Source organism: Sinohyriopsis cumingii, chromosome 9, assembly GCF_028554795.1.
Source record: "Sinohyriopsis cumingii isolate HCF-2022 chromosome 9, ASM2855479v2, whole genome shotgun sequence".
NCBI lineage: Eukaryota > Metazoa > Mollusca > Bivalvia > Unionida > Unionidae > Sinohyriopsis > Sinohyriopsis cumingii.
In genome coordinates, this window is record NC_142969.1 from 23,742,812 (window position 1) to 23,762,288 (window position 19,477).

General features: G+C 36.1%; 1 protein-coding gene across 1 annotated transcript in view; it reads right to left on the reverse strand.

Moving 5' to 3' along the window:
• LOC149791400 (transient receptor potential cation channel subfamily M member 3-like) overlaps positions 1–19,477 on the reverse strand; it is a 59,997-nt gene that overhangs the window by 18,040 nt on the left and 22,480 nt on the right. The window contains exons 5-7 of the mRNA XM_089971349.1: positions 15,079–15,120; positions 3,321–3,421; positions 2,237–2,462 (exon numbers count right to left, since the gene is read on the reverse strand). Coding sequence (XP_089827475.1) covers positions 2,237–2,462; positions 3,321–3,421; positions 15,079–15,120 — 369 coding nt within the window. The remainder of the gene's footprint in view (positions 1–2,236; positions 2,463–3,320; positions 3,422–15,078; positions 15,121–19,477) is intronic.

Here is a 19,477-nt window from a genome sequence, read left to right on the forward strand (position 1 = left end):
GGCTAAACTAGTGTATTGCCTTTGTTCAACTACCAGGATCCTTTCCTCCCCTCCCCCCCCCACCCCCGACACAGGACGCAACCCACGGCAAACAGGTTGCCTTTGCTTAGTCGCCTCTAACGACACGTAGTGAGGCACGTCGGGCCAATTCTACCGGGGAGTGGACGTGGTCACGATAAAATGGGCATCGTGTACTGTTTATGATCCCTGCAAGTATGCTCCATAAAAAATTTCATGAAGAGAGAGAGGCACCGATCTAATTATATCGTTAATTATGTTCTGATATTGAAATTAATGTGTTAATTCGGTTGACTAGAAACCTTTCCTAGTTGTAAATGACAATACTGTAATAGACATGATGTTACATCAAGATTGAGATATATTAGCATAATTATAATTCTTCATAGACTGTACTAATACTACATTTTGCGCAATGAATCAGTTCTTTCACTACTGCGTTATCATAAATTTTCATACAAAGGTCTGAAAGTAGGTGATAGTGCACTCCTTCGGTGTTGTCCTACGATATGTTCCTCAGCCGGTAATAAACCAAGTTGTACGATTCATTCTATTCATATTAAAGTTTACCCGTTGGCCTGCAGCGAACAAGAGAGAGACACATGAAAACACAAAAATAGCAATCATCTTTGCTGGTGGAATAGCTTATAATTGCTTTTGGGTATCCTGCTGATCTAGCAGTTTTGCATCACAGCCAATATGGTCATTACTAAATACTAAGAAAATAACAACAATGCCCTTGTGCCAGCTGACCTGCTCAGGCAGGTAACGTTATATATGATAACACGTGCTAAGGCCGCGCTGATGTTTTACCAAATTAACTTCTAAATAAAAGTACAAATATATGGAACATAAACGTATACTCCACGTCTTAGTATGGGTAAATGACCTACTTCTGATGAGAAGGGCCGCCAAATATAGCATTTCTGTTCTGCTCAGACTCCACACGATATCAAAAAAAAAAAAATCCAAGTCTACCAAACAAGTGCTACTATATATATAGTGATTTATTTTCTAATTGACCTTATATCATATAATAGTTATATCATCGTCCTAATTGGCATATTCTGTAATATAAAAATTTTAATTAAGGGACTTGTCAAAATATATAAACTATATCTATCCAGAAAATCATTTGTATTGTCATTTATGAGTCAGTTCACTAATTTTGCTAATAAACTCAGACATTTAGATACCTTGTCTTATCAATTCATAACTTCACCTTCATATCACACTGAAACACCTTGATTTCTTCTGAACCAAAAATTGTCCTTATTTTTTTCTGAACCAGAACTGTTCTCTTTATGAGCCAGAACTTATTTTTACGAGCCATTTGTTTTTGAGTCAGAACTGTCCGTACTTTTTCTGAGCCAGAACTGTCCTTATTGTTTCTGAATCAGAACTGTTCTATTTCTGACCCAAAACTCTCCTGATTTTTCATCTATCCATTATTTGTCACCTTTTTCTGAGCCAGAACTGTCCTTATTTTTTTGGACCCAGAACTCTAGTTTCCTGAGCCAATACACATATGTCTATGCATCTTTTAAGACGTGAATATAAGAACTGTAATTAAACAATTGTGAAAGCGTTTTCAATGTGAGCTGTGTTGCCTCTAACTTGAAACAATCACATTAGCTAAGCATTTGTCTGCAGAGACGAAAGTAAGATCTAAACTTCCTACCGATCTTGTGCTTGTGTTCATGTGTCTTTAGATTTAATGTATGAAAGCAGAGATAATAAAGGTGGATATACTTATATTTTATCAAGATCTTCATAATTATTTGCATGGTATGTCAATAAGTGCAATCGCATTTGATAAGGTCTCTAAAATGAAGAGTTACTTCTTCTAAATCCTAAATATTACCAAAAGGAAAACAAGCATTTTTCATGTCACGTGATATTCAGTAATTGTGAAATGATATGAGGCACTTTATGGAAACAATTAAGTTATAAAGATATGCATGCAACCTTCAGTACAAGACACCCCTCTAAAGTGGACCGAATCAGATAGGTTAGCTTTATTGTCAAATAAATTCAATAAAGGTGTATAAGTGCTTAGATGATGTTCTATTTTCAATACAAACAGCATTCTTTTCTAATCCTGCGGTACCCAGGACATAGCAGAAAAGTCACTATACTTGTAACTTAAGGCAAGCAGAGCTAAACGTATGCATTAATTCATTTGGCTAAATCTTATGCAGTGATGAATTTTACATACTTTCCTTATGCTATTCTCCTGCTTCAATCCTCCCATCCAGATTTCGTCGAAGACATCATAGCATGCTTGTAGGGAAACGAATTCATTGTTACGTGCATTCACGGCAATCTCGATGCATGTTGCATTACCCCACTGCTTCATCTTGCAAATCATCAGATGCTGTGTTTTTTTTGGATCAGTTTCATAACACTTTTTCGCAACTTTTATGGCTAATGCCATAAACTCACTGTAAACACATGTAAAAATAATAAACAGAAACAGATAAACTGTGTCATATGCCCATCTAGGCAATGTCTTAGAACGCATAACGTGATGAAATCTGAATGTGCCCATTAGGATAGAGCTGTAGAGTTGAGGAAACGTTACCATGCTTCTTGACCTTGTGGCAAAGGATAATAGAATCAAAGATCAGAAAAGACAATAGGGAAAACTTCTTCATACTTTAAAAAAACGAACACCGTGTTCGACTTTAGGTCTTACATTATGCAACAGTAATAAGTGAAATAAACAGATGTACATACAATCAACAAGGAATTTATTTGCCTACAGTACAATGCAAAGTGAGTATTCAAACGACACATACATTATAGTGAATTAAGGTCTAAATTATTTTTAATGCCGTATCACACGTCCAAAAAGTATAGACAAATATAGAATGTTTCGAAAGAATTCCAATAAAACTGAATGTTCCGATATAACACAATGCTGTATTCCAGTATGTCCTTGAATGAGATCACACTAATCCCAAAGTAGGCGTGAAAGTTAATTAAGACTTTATTACTATCAATTAATGTTCTAAATAAATAATTTCTCTCAAATTATATCTCACATAAGAATCCAAAACAAGAATGATGATTTTTTTGTGTTTATCAAATCCGTATTAATGAATACTTTCACTTGACCTATGGCGTAATAGAATGAGAAAATTTTCAAAAGCAAGTTAACTGTAGACATGATAAACCTTGAACTCCTGCCACGTAAACATGTTGTTTACAATTAACTATCATGGAAAGATTAGCTAACATGTTGTTTATAATTAACTAACTGTTTTCCATGTGATGTAAAAGGTTGCAATGAATCTTACGTGCTATTGTCATCAATTCCTTCTAGTAATTCTCGATCATCAATTTGACTTTCCATGGCAGAAAATAAAGCATGTGCAGCTAGGGCAGCAGCGATTTTATCCTGTAAAATGCAATCTGATATTATAAATAGTCCAGATGACTTTCTTTATACTACAACCTTTCATACTTGAAACAAATTAACTTGAGATATATTCTACTTTTACATGTATCAAGAATGTTTTTCAAAATATCATTCAGGACTTATTTTTGATGATCTATCTCAGTGGTGACTCACATTTGCCGAGGCTGAAAATATAGCATACCCTCCTAAACTCCTAAAACAATTACTTTTGCATTATTAAAAATTGCATTAATGACCTTTCTCGAGTAATTTAATGTTATCTTTCCATCGCCTGAAAGCTACATCGTAGATTATGTCAAAACGATTCCAAATAAAAGAAACGCCTAAGTCTCCTATGATATCGCTCATTTGGATGAAGTATCATTTGCCCATTTCACCTGTAAGAACACAAAAGTTTGTATAGTGTCCCCCAAACTTCAAGTGGCAATTGTGCGCACGCCACTATAATTAAACTCAACAACAAGCCCAAACTTCATAGTGGGTCAAGTTTACTTATTTTACTTTAGGGTGATAGAGTTTTGTTCGTAATCAAACTTTCTTTGCTTCGGATTTTTGAATTGTTGTAGCGTGTTTGAAAGTAATTACAGTCGTGTTTTATTTCTTATTCTCTTTTAGTAATAGCACACATGCCGTGTCGATGATCATAATCCTATCTATAAAATGTAAAGGCCTTCATGATTTGATAATGTTTGCAGATGTATTCATAATTCAGTCATAGTTATTTTGTAAAGAAGCCTTTTGAGGCTGTATAATTTTGGCAATGCAGATTATATCATATTGGTATTATTTACATTTATTTGGCCAAATTATGTTCATCAGCTGTGGACATAATGTTATTTAAGTTATATTATATATGATTTTGATGTCTACACTTGAATGATCTTCATGCCAAAGTGCCATTTTCTATTTTGTGTTAACCTGGTCAAGCGGCTTTTAAGAGGTTGAAAATAACAGTTGTTGAAAATTCATGAAACACATAATGTGGATAAGCACACTTAATCTTATATACATATGTAATAAAAATAACTCTATCCAATATGAGCTTGCAATAAAATATCTGGAGTTTTCACTACTATATTAACTTGACACATGCATGCCCTGTGAACATTAGCAACAATGAACGATTGAAGCTGGAAAAGCATAAATCTGTATAAGAATTGTATAGTGGGGCAATATGGAGTACATCATAAATTATAAATAGGCCATGCTGGCCAGTGTGAGATTTATTTGAAAGTGACATTAATGATGGCCCGTTATAGTCTCAATATAAATTTATCTTTACAACTGTTTTGTACTTATAGCGCTTTTGGAAATGTAATGCTAAGAAAGTTTAACATTATGACCCATTCTAGATATATGAAAATTTAACATTATGCTAAGTAGGCCAATATGGGGTCTAGGAAAATTTAATGTATCAGGCCTGTAGGTTTTGTCTTTAAGGGTCAATAGTAATATAGTAATTTAATATTACGCCTCCATTTTGATCCACAATACTAGTCAACAATGATCAACATGTGAAACTGGATACTAAACAAAGTTTAGTTGAAATCCTACAAATCGCGGGGAAGGGAAAGCGATGTCAGTCTCAACTCTCAAAATACAATGTAAACCTAATGTGTTAAACGGTAACGAAATATCCCTCAAAAATGTAAACGAGAAAGCGGTATGCTCTTACGATCTTCCAAGCTTTGTGAGAGAAGATGGTACATCAAGCTTTGTCAGGAATTGACGGAGAGACATATCCACAGGCTGAAGCACTTTGACAAAACCGTTTTATATCGTTATCTCGTTACTGATGTCCACAAATCGACAGCCTATTCGTATAAAATGATTACCTTTCCATTATCCCAGAACAACTTGGCTTTATCCTGTTGGTTGTTTAGAACTGACCAAATAAAGAGATCATGACAGGGATTCTCAAAATCGGGTTTCTTCGCAAACTCTTCACCTTTTGAGAGAAAAGTTCATATTAACTTTTATGAACAGGTTAGAATTTAAATACCATTATTAAACAAAATTATCAAATTGACCGTCACAATGTCCAGAAGGTAACAGTAAAGCAAGCATAATCAAAACTATACTCGATATACATGTCTCATCACACTGCCTTACATAGATCATAACAATGAGTCAGAAACACTGTGATCTTACCAGGAACGAACTTTGAAAAGTAAAATCGTTTGTGATTTTGAAACAAATTTTCAAACTCAAACCCAAATTTTCAAACTCAAAATCAAATTATCAAACTCAAACACAAACTCAGGTTCAGAAGTATCATATTTTTCAGACCTGTTTTATAATTGATTTTGTCATATACAAATATCAAAGGCTAAATAATATGAGGTGGTCACCTTTAGTTAAACATCTAATTATGAAATGTGATTTCCCCAAACTAACATCTTTAATGCAACATAATTTAGGAAAATCATTTTATCCACAAAGTAAATATCACTTAATACATTTAAAGTGACCATAATATACATTATATTGTTTAAATATGAACATAGAAAGCTCCTTTATTGGCATAATTGTCTCATTCGTTTATAAAGGAGACTCGCACCAATGTATGAGAATTGTCTAGATTTAATTACATTGACTAACATGATTCAAATGAATGTGTGCCAGCTTCACTTTGATCTGTTTTGACTGGTCGATACTTCGGTCGTTGAGTCGATTATGTTGTGAGGTAGTACTTAAATGTGTGCACGTGCGTCGTAAGTCGTAGGTGTGGCACAGGAAGCACAAAATAACCCCACTTTGATGGGTAGAATCAAGCATTCGGTACAAGTAGCTAAAGCCTGGATTTATTAAAATAGGAGAAAAACAAAACACTAGTCACAGACAGGTTCTTTGATAAATTGTGCTTATCAAACTTAAAGAATAAATAGTTCATGAAAGGTCAAGATAATTAGTTATATATTGCTGCATGAAAACGTGTAATAGAGAAGAAAGCACTCACAACCTTTCGTTTTTTTTTCATTCACATCCTGCTCATTTTTTTGGAGTTCATTCGACCCTGGATTGTTCGCTTGGACTTCATTTGCAGCCAGATCTTTTGTTTGGATCTCATTCACATTCTGTTGTTTCGTTTCGAGTTTATTCACATCTATTTGGATTCCACTGACAGCGTGGTCTTTCTTTTGGACTTCATTTGCATCTGACTCTTTCTGTGAATCTTCGTTCGCATCATCACTATCCTTATATCGATCTTGTGTGTAATGTTGGAGATAGTTGTCACCAACTAAATATTGTACCAAGTGCATCACATCCTTCAGTGTAATTGTCTTATAGTGTTGATTTTACAGTGTGGAAATATAAAGAAACACCTAATTAATTCAAGTCATAAATGATGTCGATTCATTTATATTATAGAGTAGTATAAATCAATGTTTCCACAGAAGTTTATCGTTTATTTGGTCCATAATTATCTGTTCCCAGCAACCATACATTCATCCATACAGTATAAAAGTACAATGAATACTATTAGAATCACACCAATACAATGTCATTGTCATTAATATTTTGTTAAATCAAAAGTTGTTTCACGTATAACATTATTTTATGTCCACCTAATATTAGTGCCATATAAACTATAATTTCGAATATTCCTGGATCATATAAATTTATTTCAGGCTTAGAGTGTAATGAAGTTAATAATGATAGCCTATCAAGTCAACCAAGTTCTAACTCCACCATAAAAAGAATATTAAGAAACAACATTAGCTACACAAAATCAGCTAGCATTGACATGTAGTGTATGCATTAAATAATACAGTAAGGTCTAGCCACAAAACACGCTTGTCAGTCAAGAGACCAGAATATGCACTACATCTCCAATCCTACTCACATTCCTCTACACCATTAACATTGAACACACTGATCTGGTATTTATGATTCAAATGCACTTCTAACCAGGCTGTTATAAACCCAAATGATTGCAGACCGCCCTAAGAGATAAATCTTGTTAGGACATTGTTAGAATGTCAAAGAGAATGCTGTTACAAAGTTAAATTCAAATGTCAATATGAAGTTTAATAGTGTGATAACCGAAAATGCAGTGTTGGCATTCCATAACATACGAAAGTTTCATAAGCAAATGTTAATCAAATATTATTTGTTAGATGTCAGTAATCATTTTCTTTTCATTGCAATGGAAGCCAGATATGTGGAATCCATAAATAATTAGGCATGGCAGAAAATGTCATAGAACAGAGAAAAGACTTTTTATAGAAAGTGCCCCAATGGTTAATAAGGAGTGGTCACTAATACGTTCGTAATCAGTCAACTATGGGAGTCACATGATTGCCGGGGAAGCCACAACAAGACAAAGAACATGTCCTATTGATCACAATCTGATTTATGTAAATCAATATTACAATACTAATGTGTGGTTCTTAAAAAAAGTGTACACAATACTTTAGATGGAAGCATATTCGGCAGAGAAGACACCAAAAAAACACAAATGCAGTAAAACACAGAACTTGAATGGTTCCTGTAAAGCTTAATGAAAGTCAACTCCGTTGATGTGTCAACAAATGTTAAAACTACATGTTGGCCCATTTGCAAAATAGATTGATTGATTGATTCTATTCTAACGATGCACCAGCACTGTTAGGCTGTTTAGCGCCGTACAAAAAGTTATATGTACGATCGTTTAAATATTATAAAAGGTTTCATATCGAAGAGCGATATCAAAACCAAATAGTTGAAATTAAAACGATAAGATAGTAACGGTAAAAAATAAAGCTTCCCGATCAAGGGGTGTGTAAATGTTGTATGTTAATGAAGACAAATGAAACGGTATTGAAAATGGGACGGTATATACATTACATAAAACTGCACAAGGTGATGACGTAAAATTTATAGCTGAGACTAAATGTTAACTTCTTTCCAGAATTTCACAATAAAAGTGAAGTTTATTGTATCAAAAAGCTCCTTCATGTTATGAATATTGTCATACTGATCACGTGTAGGTTGCAGGTAGAAACACTCTATCATAAAGTACTTAATAGTGAATGGTCCATTGCAAGAAACACACTCTGATGGGTCTTCGCCTTTAAGTATTTGTGAGTGGGTCATATGCGTATGACCAAATCGAATTTTTGCAATGACTACCACCTCCCTACGGATGGTTTGTAGGAAGGAGTCCATTCTCTTAGGGTTGGCTTGATGGCGTGAAGTTTATTAGTAACTGCATCATTCCATGATGTGTGCCACTTCTGACGTAAAGTCCCTTTGATACTAAGTTTAAAATCAGTATACGGTATTTTAAAATCAGATGGTTCTTGAGTTAGGGCCGTTTTAGCAGCCCGATCTGCTTTCTCATTATCTTTAATACCATCATGGCTAGGTAAACAACATTACACAAAAATGTGGGAGGTACTCAGCTTAGTATTTTTTGACGAAGACATTGGTCAACAATGGATGCTCAAGTTCTCTATTGTGTAGTGACTGAAGTACTGATAGGGAATCGTAGAAGATGATGATGTTTAAAATACGTTTCTTTTCAATATCTTGCAGAGCAAGATCTATTGCTCTGATTTCGGCAGAAAAAACATTGATATGCCATTTGGTAAGCGAACTTGTATTGTGTGTTTTCCACTAATAAAAGTTGCAGCAGACTTTTCCTCATCCTTTGATCCCTTGGTATAAATTCTTCTGTAGTTTGTCAATTCGGTGAGGAGTTGATGATAAGAATTGTGGAAGACAAAAGAGTTTGTCTGAGATCTTGTTCCATCGTTTAATCGTAAAAATTACTTTTGGTTGTTTAAGTAGCCAGGGAGATGTTTCGGAGATGGACCGTTGCTGAATTTTGGAAAAATTAATTTTGTACTGTCATGGCTGGATGATATTCTAATGCCAAAGGAAGGTATCGCGTCTGGCTTTTTTTCGTACAAGTTTTAGTATTCGAGTTGCAAAACAGCAGAAAAGACAGAGTTCAGAGAGGGTTTGATCTTAATTTGAGAGTTTAAGGTGCGGAAAGCATTTCTCCACGATGTGATAAAAGTGGTTCGTTTCCTTCAGCAAGGAGACTTTCACAGGATGATGTCTTAATCACTTCCAGAGCGAGTCTTAGTCCTTGATGACGAATTGGCTCAAGCATCTTTAAATATGACTACCTAGCTGAACCATAAACAACGCAACCATAGTCCAGTTTGGAGCGAATAAACGTTCTATATAAATTAAGGATGACCTTTCTATCAGCACCACAGTCAGTGTGCGCTACTACTTTGAGTAGATCTAGAGATTTCAAGCATTTAGCTTTCAAGTTCTTTAGGTGTGGAATAAACGTCAGTTTTCTTAGAAAATATCTAAAAGCTTATTTTTTTCCTCAACAACTGGAATAGGCGTTCTCTCCAGGTTGAGTTTAGGTTCATCATGATGTCTTCGTAACTGACAGAAATGCATGAATATCGGTTTTGACTTCGAGAATTAGAAACCGTTAGTAGTGTCTTAATTTTGAATCTTGTTGATATTTTTGTGTAGTTGTCTTACAATTGTATGCATGTGCTTTGATCGATAACACTTTAGAAAATCATCAACGTATAACGGGCAGTCCACAACAGAAGACGAACATTTGGTGATGCTATTGATTTTGATGTTGGAAAGCGTCACAGATATAATACTGCCCGAGGCACACCCGTCTCTTACTCGTGCAAATCAGTGATGGCAGAGTCCATTCGTACCTTGAATTTGTCTGTCTGAGAGAACGTTTGATATCAAAGAGGGCAGACAGCCTTTGACACCCAGATAGTGCAGGTAATTTAGTACCCAGTACTTCCATGTCTTGTCATAGGCCTGTACTAAATCAAAGAAAACCGCTACTAAATGTTCCTTATTGATAAATGCGTCATGAATATGTTTTTCCTGTCCAACAAAATGGTCACTGGAGCTACGGCCATACAAAAAAAGCTACGTTGGAAAGGAGATATTGGAATGTTAGTTTCGATGTACCATACAATTCGAGAATTGATCATTTGTTCCATTATTTTGCAGACACAGCTTGTCAGTGCAATGGGTAGATAGTTGGTAGGATCTGCTCTATTCTTACCTAATTTGGGAACTGGTCTTACTGTTGCTTCTGTCCAAATCTTATGTTCATTACCAGTAATCCATAAATCATTGAAGATTTTCAAACGAGATGTTAATGATGATTCTGGAAGGTGTTTCAAATATTGGTAATGTTTTTCGTCAGACCCAGCATATGTATCATGACCCTTGTCTAAAGCCTCCATTAGCTCCAATAGTGAGAACACTTGGTTATAACTTTCCGAGTTGTTGGATGTGAATTTTAAACGTGACCATTTTGATTTTATACTCTTTGGAAGGCTTCGGAATAATTAGATGATGAGGAATTTTTAGAGAAACTGTCAGCATGAAAATTTGCTATGTCAAGTTTTGAACTAAAATTGTTATTATTTAGCTTCAGATGTCGGAGAGAATTGTGTTTTCTCTTTCCGTTTATTTGCGGATAATGTCCCAAACTTTCTTAATAGAGGAACGAAAGTTCAAAGAAGAAGCATATTTGTTCCATGATTATCTTTTCCTTTTCTGATTGTACGGCGAACTTTGGCCCGAAGAGTACGGTATTTACTTAAATTTGCCGGTGTCGGATGATTGTTAAATTTTGTCAATGTTTCTCGGCATTGTCTGATAGCTTCCGTAATTCCTTAGCAACCCAAGGTTTTGGGGGTTCTTTTACAGTTCAGTGAGAACTTGGGAATGGATTATTCTGCAGTCTCTATTACAATAGATGTAAAATGCTGAATAGGGTTATTAACTTTGAAGACTGTATCCTTATTCAGCCTAGTTTTCCAGAGTGTTTCAAACTTAGCCCAGTCGGCCTTCTTTATATTCCATTGTGAAATTGCGTCATCAGTAGTAGAGTTGATATTTTCAAGGTAGATTAGAAAGTAATCACTGCTATGAAGGTCATCAGCGGTCTTTCATACATAATCCAATATCAACGAAGAAGAAGAAATTGTCAAATCGATACACGTGTTTGTACTCGTTCCTGGTGTAGATGTGTTGTTGATTTGGTGATATATAGACACAAATTCTGTCTAGGGATGAAAGTATTCTACTTTGTGGCCTATGTCACTTATGTAATTTGATCCCCATAAGAGGTTATGGGCATTAAAATCTCCGAGCGAAACAAAGGTCGCTGAAAGTTGTTGAACACGATTGCATAATTCATTTGGTTGTTGTTGTTGTGGGGTTTAACACCATTTTTCAGCACACGATAGGCTATAGTATTAATGGTGGAGGAAGAACCCTGGATAAACCTGGAAAGCACCACCAACCCACGAGAAGCTGATGGCAAGCTTTTTTCACATACCCATATTTGCCGAATCGGAGGCTCTAACGACGCGGACAGATGTGAGATGGCAGTGATCCGTACAAAGAGGGCTTAAGAAAACTCGGACACTCAGTGCCCCCCTAATTTATTTGGTACTTTGTTGGTGTGTGGTGATATGTAAATAGCACAAACGGTAATTGCTCGATATAGAGTAACGCTTACAGCAATAGCTTGCAAGTGTCTGTTTTAAAGGACGACGATATGAGGGGCTCTATATTTCAAAACAACAGAATCTCCTCCCAAGGAGCTGGCAACATTTTGAAAGTAGGTGTTAAACAGGGAGTAGTTGTTAAGTGTGATGTTGTCCTTATTTTTCAAGAATGTTTCCTGAAGGCATAGTACTGCAGGATCATGTTCGTTTAAAAGCAGTTTTAGTTGGCTTTAAGTCCTCCACAGTTCCATTGTATGATGGTGTCCTTCATTTTAAACTTAAAGTGAAGATTGTGGAGCTAGGTAAGACTTTTCGCGAAGGCAATGTGTGTGTTTATTTCTCTGAAGGAAGTGGGGGGATATTTTGTTGGTAGGTCTAAACCTACATTCAGCGCATGGAGCAGTCTCTTCTGCATCCATGCTCTCAATGTCTCCAAACCTATTATAGAGTTTGATAGGGTCATCTGACCCATTTTGCTGCTTATTTCCTTGAGATTTGTTTTTATTATTTGGTAATTTCGGTGATGGGATATTATTGAAGGTTGTTTGCGTAGATGCCGAGTTGTTTTGTGCATGATAATGGGTGTGAGAGCTTGGTGCTGAATCGGGTAAATCTGTGTTTGAGTATCCTTCGCTTTTTTGGAATTGTTCTTCACTACAGCGGAGAAGGAATGGCCAGGTTGACTATTGTTGCCTGTAAAAGTTTGTTGGCTTTTGGATAGGGAATGTTAGATGTGTTCTTTACCCTCTCTATTCCTTCTCCTGTTTCCAAGTATCACTATCCATGGAATTGGCGTGGGCTTCTTTCCACAGTTGACACAATGTCGAGTTGCTCTACAATCAGATTCCTGATGAGTATGGTCTCCGCGTCGGCCACATATTTTGTTTTTTGAACAGCGGTTTTCGTGATGTTCATATTTCTGACATTTATTGCATGGAAGGGGGTTCGGAATGTATATGTCGCCTTTCACTTGCAAGAAGCCAACTTTGACCACTCTGGGTACTGTTAGATGTTTGAAGGTGAGTACTATGATGTTGGTGTCCTGCAGATTGTTATTACGTTTAATGCGTATTTTACGGACTGCAGTGACACTTTCGTTTTTTATCCCTTCAATTAAATTTGTATCGCTGACTCCAGGCAAGTCACGACAGGGAATCAAGCCTATGGACATGTTGACTGTTGTGTGAGCGAATGAAGTTACTGGGATATCGAAGAAAATTTTTATTTTCTTGTTATTTTCTGTTTGACCTCGTCGATTTCGCTCAACAAGAAGGCAACCCGATTTCAACTTTTTGATACGTTTTGCAGTGCCAATCATCCTGTGATTTTCTTTCGATCACAAACGGAGATAGTGCGGCAGGCGGTTTTGAGGCATCTTTAGGCTGTATAACCATGAAGCCTCAAAATGACTCCGCACTACAATTTTCGTCATCTGTGTCTGATACAGGTTTTGTACGTTTGTTTTGATTTTTGATTTTCCATTTAGGATTGTTTAAAATTCAGCATCCTGCTTTCCGCCCACCATGGTGACAAACAAGGGAACACTTTTCAAGCGCCAGGGATACACAGATTCTATACTCAATCGATATAATTACCTATGATTAGCCCGTGAAGCCACCACATTCCTGGTTCGTTAAAATTACCTCCTGATTTATCCGTAAAGAAACCGCCTTCTAGGAAATCTTCCAGGGCATGGGAAAGAGAAAGCTAAAGGAATATACTATAGGGACAACGGTGGTATCAAGACAGATACAAAGAGAAATATAAAGTAGGCGAGCGAGTAAATAAAGACTTCCTAGGTCTCGACGGAACCAGCCGATTTGTTGAGATCCGGCCCATCCCGACCACCTGTCTAGAGGAATTAGAGGCCAAAGTAGTGTACTGCATCGGAAAGCCTCTGATCAACTACCAGGATCCTTTCCTCCCCCGACACGCGACGCAACCCACGGCAAACAGGTTGACTCTACTTAGTCACCTCTTGCGACACGAAGTGAGGCACGTCTGGCCAATTCTACAACCCCGGACCCGCAGGAGGACATTTGCCAATATTTACTTGGAAATAAGATCATGGTGCTTTAGCACTAACCTATTGAACATTAATATTTTCAAGATTCATCATAACTGTATAAGGTGATGACAAGAATGTTTGAACAATGTATTTGCTATGGACACCATAATGAGGATAGCAAATCAAATACAAACTTTAATCAGACCTGGTAAGGCCATATCATACCATATTACGCTAAAAAGACCTTTGACTAGGCTAGAGAAAGTAGTATTGACGTGATATTGTTTTATAGCGATGAGAATGATATGGGAATGATGCATCAGAAAAATATGCCAATTAAAACACAGCACTTAAATTGTTCAAGACTCCTGATGTTAGTCATAACTGTTTGTGCATCTGCACTCAATTAATATATTACTTGATAGTAAGTTTCGCATAATTTTATCTGGGTAGGTTAATGCATACACAAAACAAACAATACAGATCTATCAAGAAATAAAATTATGCCTTCCGTAGTAATCACTGTAATGTAATTGAACACAGTTCTTATCCAAATATTATATACAATGCAAACAAATTAAATTCAGTCAAAGTGGCATTCGGGCTACCAACTCTGCAATCCATATGGATCGTTTTAGGAAAATGGAAACATAAGTACCATGTCTCCATGGATTTTGTCAGAATGATGTCAATTGATGGTTCGGAAACGATAGGAAAGAGTGAGCACTCACCATGAATTCCAAATTGCCGACTACTGAATTAGCCTGGCTCATCCATTGACAAAATGAGTGTAACATATGTTATCAAAATTCTTTGAAATTGGTAAAGGAAATCTAAGCCCTGACTCGAAATGTCATGATAAAGCTAATGTCCATTAAGAATAATCACCTTGACTTTAAATATAAACATTCCAATATCAATAAGTGTTAATTTTCCTGCGAAAGATAACAAATGTGCAAAGTTTTGCATAAACTGTTTCTGTATTGCTGACGCTATCTGCCAGTCCCAGGTCTGTCTAGATTAAAAAATGCTGCAACATAGTACCATGCAACTTTTAGTCTAATGGGGGTACATTAATCTTCAACAATAAAATATATTTTTTCTGTCCAATATCATACCTCCTCCTTTTCCTTCATACTGCACATACGTTTTAAAGAGACCTAGTAAATAAAAGAAAAGTTAAATGTACCAGAAGTCAATTTATATATGAATCAAGTTATAGAAATGTGTAAGAGGTCTAGACGACAAATGCATGGGAACAATATATGTTCTTATAGTATGAGTCATGTTATGATTCATATCAGTGTCGACGCGAACTCATTTCTTATAATAAAGGACATTTTCATATTTAGATTTTCTTTGGAAAAGTTTCGAAAACAGTTTACTTCTTATAAATCCGAACATCGGAAACGTATTTTAGAAAATGGAACCTGTGTACATGGTTGGTTGGTACCACGTATTTGTAAAGACTTCACTCTAAACATTTTCCACGTTTTCATCAATGAATAATGATACATATATTTGGGATCAATTATTTCAAGTTTGGAGTCGGTGAGTAGAACGATTATCGGGCAAAACAAGGTCGATATGGCTGAGATTTTTCTTTAAACAAAACGTATCGCTCTGTATTGTTGAAGGGCTATATTAAACTATGTTCATTAATTTAAGTTGACAAAAAATATTTAATTGAGGTAAATTATATAAATAAATGGAGATTGTTTACCATATAATGCTCATACTATACTTACTGTGTCTTACCATATGAACCATGTTTATTATGTTTATCAAATACAGTTGTGATTTTAAACACAAAGCAAAAACATGATGCAATACTTGAAGCATTTGATAAGCTTCGATTTATTCTAAATGTTGTCGTAAGGATGAAAGATCTATTAGGTGGCACATTTTCACTGAGCATTTTGAGTTTGTGACAATATGCATAAGCAAACGGTAATTACAACTACAATAACAATGATATTTACTTTGGTATGCTTCATCCACAGTGCCATATAACCTACTTCGGGCACGAATTATGCATGCTGGAAATCAAGTGAAGTGACGAGAATTTAGATCAAACAGACAATGGGCCAAGGATATTACATAATGATAAAAAGGTTTTGTTTTAGAAATATATTTCTTTCTCTTATAGTACTTACCAGATCACATTACATTAGAATAATTGTCTTTGCTGCCTCTGAATACAGCCACTCCGAGCACGCAAAGACGGAAAAACGTAACTATGTCGGTACGGTTTTAAAACGAAAGCAAAGCTTATAGGTTATGTACCCCTTCAAAGAGCTATACAGCTAGATTTATATGCGGTTGAAAGACGATATTTACTTGATCGACACCTTGAAGGATGTTCGCAGGGGAAGTGTAGAAGGGATGCTTTTAATATGATGAGGTAAGTAATATAGGAGAGACTTTATTTACCAAACAATATTTGCTTTCTTCGGTAGATAGACTACCCGACCACATTACATTAGAATAATATGCAAGTGGTGGAGGAAATCCTAATTATCCCACATCTACCTGAGTCACCATTGGTAATCATTCTTTTATTACCAATTGATTAAATTCTCCTAATGTTATTTTTCACAACGGGATACCTTAGTTTTATTCATACGGGTATAGCGCTATGAGATTTTGTACCTATTTGGTCTAACCTTTAAAGTGTTTCCAGGAAAATCAAATGAATGTGGCCAATACCGCCAAGTTACAGAATTGCAATGTCGTTTCAGCTACAACTGCTCAGTTCTCTTTGACACAAAAAGCTGAGAAAGTGGTCTCAGCATGTCATCCAGCTGACTACGGCGTCTCGACAGTTCGATTGCCAGGCTTATGGAAATTGCGCATATTTCGTAAGCCTAGATTTTCATGGGGCGTACCTGTTCCTGAGAGGTCAGTGTACACCTGCTCCCAAGAGAGGTCAGTTATATTCTCCCTTTAACCAAGCGTCGAAAGGTTGATGTGATATGTCTTGCTTCAAAACTTGAGAGGCAGACGTATATGGATATCTTCCAAGCAAATCAGATAATACTTGAGAGAGAGCACGGGATTTTGGGGTCTCGCCTTTATCAACGTATTGATCGATGAGAGGAAGCGAAAAATGTGTTGGTGATTACCCAGTGATGGCAACCTGTTTTTGGAAAAGTAACTTGGTTGTATCATTAGGACAAGCGTAACTGCATGAAGGTTGCATCCAACAAGAGGGCATTTATTTCACTGACTCTGCATGATGTGGCAAGTGCTATCGGAAAGTAGGTTATACGATAGCTGAGTGATGTGGATAACAGGATCTCTAACATGCATGAGTTGGCCACGTTAAGAACCAATGGAGATTTCATTTTTGGAAATTGAGCCTGGTCTGGTTAGATTAAAATCGAAATTCAAATCGGAAAGATCTTTGTCTTGTATAATATCGTTTCGTCCATTATGTTGGAGCTGCATTAGAGCTGAATTCTGTCCGTTCCATTGTACGATCAGATGAATGAAGCATTTCCAACTTATCCACTTCGTCTAGCTGTCGATTGTCCATTTGTACAAATTGGGTCCATGGACAGACCATTCTGTGTTGCAATGATGACACCTTATCGTCTAGATGCATTATTTTGTCCTTAGTACTTGCCATTAAAAGTGGTGGTATACTACAATATCGGTTCGGAGAGGGTAGTTAGACTCTGGAGGACGCCTTTATGAGTAAAATTTGTCCACCATAAGCTGAGAGATCAATGTTTGGTCCGGATGAGAAATATCCTAGTGCAGAGCATTTGGTATAGACTACCATAGATGTATGAACACGTGGATGGACATCTCGACAGTCAGCGAAAAGTGAATCGTGACAACTGCAGTCGTATATCGCCCATTCGTTGTCGGCCGGACCAGTTAGTAAACACTCGCAATAGCAATAAATGCAATGATGGTCGGGTTACCCATCCGTCTAGGTCGCCATTTGAGTGTGTCTGCAACAAACAAATGCGTATTACACAGACTCAGTAGCATCATTGTTTTGGTGATGTGTGATGAGTCGTGATGGAACATGGACTGATGTGTGCAGGAAAGATGATGGATATCGTTTACCCGCGGATCTGGGTTCGAATCTCTGCATGGTACGCATTAACATTCTCTAACCTATATGTTATTATTATTTGTATTAAATAGTAATTCTGCCTAGCGTTTTTAGGCATTCTCCCTTAGAATCCAGAGATTAGTACTCTCCATTCTATTTGGTATATATTTGTAATCTTCTATAATTAATCCTATATACCTTCATTTCTTTAACAGGGATTCAGAATGTGTAGATATATGAGAATTAATTACTTGGTTGCCATGCGACTGTGACCGCTACGCACGAGTTCACATACCGAAAACTCAGTGGCATTGTTTTCTGGTTGTGTGTGCTAAATCTTGATGGAATATGGACTTGTGGCAGTATGATACTATTATTTATATTGAATAACGAGTTACAATGAGAGAATATGCTTAAGATACAGATCCACCGGGAAAAATGTGTGTTGCTATTTGAGATCAAATGTGGCAAAGACGAAATTGACCTGATTGTATTACCTGTTTTATGAACCATATAAAACAGTTCTTTTTCTGTCACTGTATCAATGAAAATGAAATTTAATGAATTAAATATAAGCAATATATTTTTATAGAATCGTCTGCAAGATATCCTTTCAAATGGAAGCCACCAAAAAGTTGTAAAGGGAGGTAATATTTGAGAGTTGTTTCCATTTTTCAATATAATATAAAGACCGAAAGATATTATTTTAGTCTTTCCAGAAAGGCTGCTTTTGGAAGTATAAAGGAAAGTTAACCGAATACAATGTGGTGAGGTAATGCATTTTCCGGAGTAATGAATTGGGGCAATATTAATATTGCTGCCGAATGTATGTTATTATATACAAATTATCTTTATAACTTACATTTCCAGAGATAATTGTGTTGTTTTCTACAAAGTATCGTCCCTAAATGTATGCCATAGGATGATTAGAACAACGTCTTAACTTCAAAATTCTAAAAACCCACAATTGAATGTCACATTACATCATGGAAACACTCAGTCTGGTTCTCAGTTGTATGGGCATTATGTCCTTTCTTAACAGTTTAAATGATATTAACTTTTAGCGAAATTAGCGTTAACGCGTACGCGAGACAAGATGATTTAATGACGTCGAATTGAAATTTATTTTCCTTTACATGTTAAGAGTTATCATCCTCCGCTGGATGTTTTAGTCTAAAATATTGATATTGAACGAGTCTGTAATTTATCCCATGCAAAATATGGCCCCATAAATGTCAAATATCACCTGATCTCTGTTCAAACTGGTTAGGAGAACATACATGCTGATTCGAAATTTCGTGCGAAGGCTAAACTTGATTTGCTACCACAACCTTGACATTCAATGTAAACATTCTCACATTTATAGGTCTTTGTTATTTATTTTGGGGATCAAACAGTGTAAAGGATAACTCATAGTATGCATCAATTGGTTGTGTAGTGATAATTCT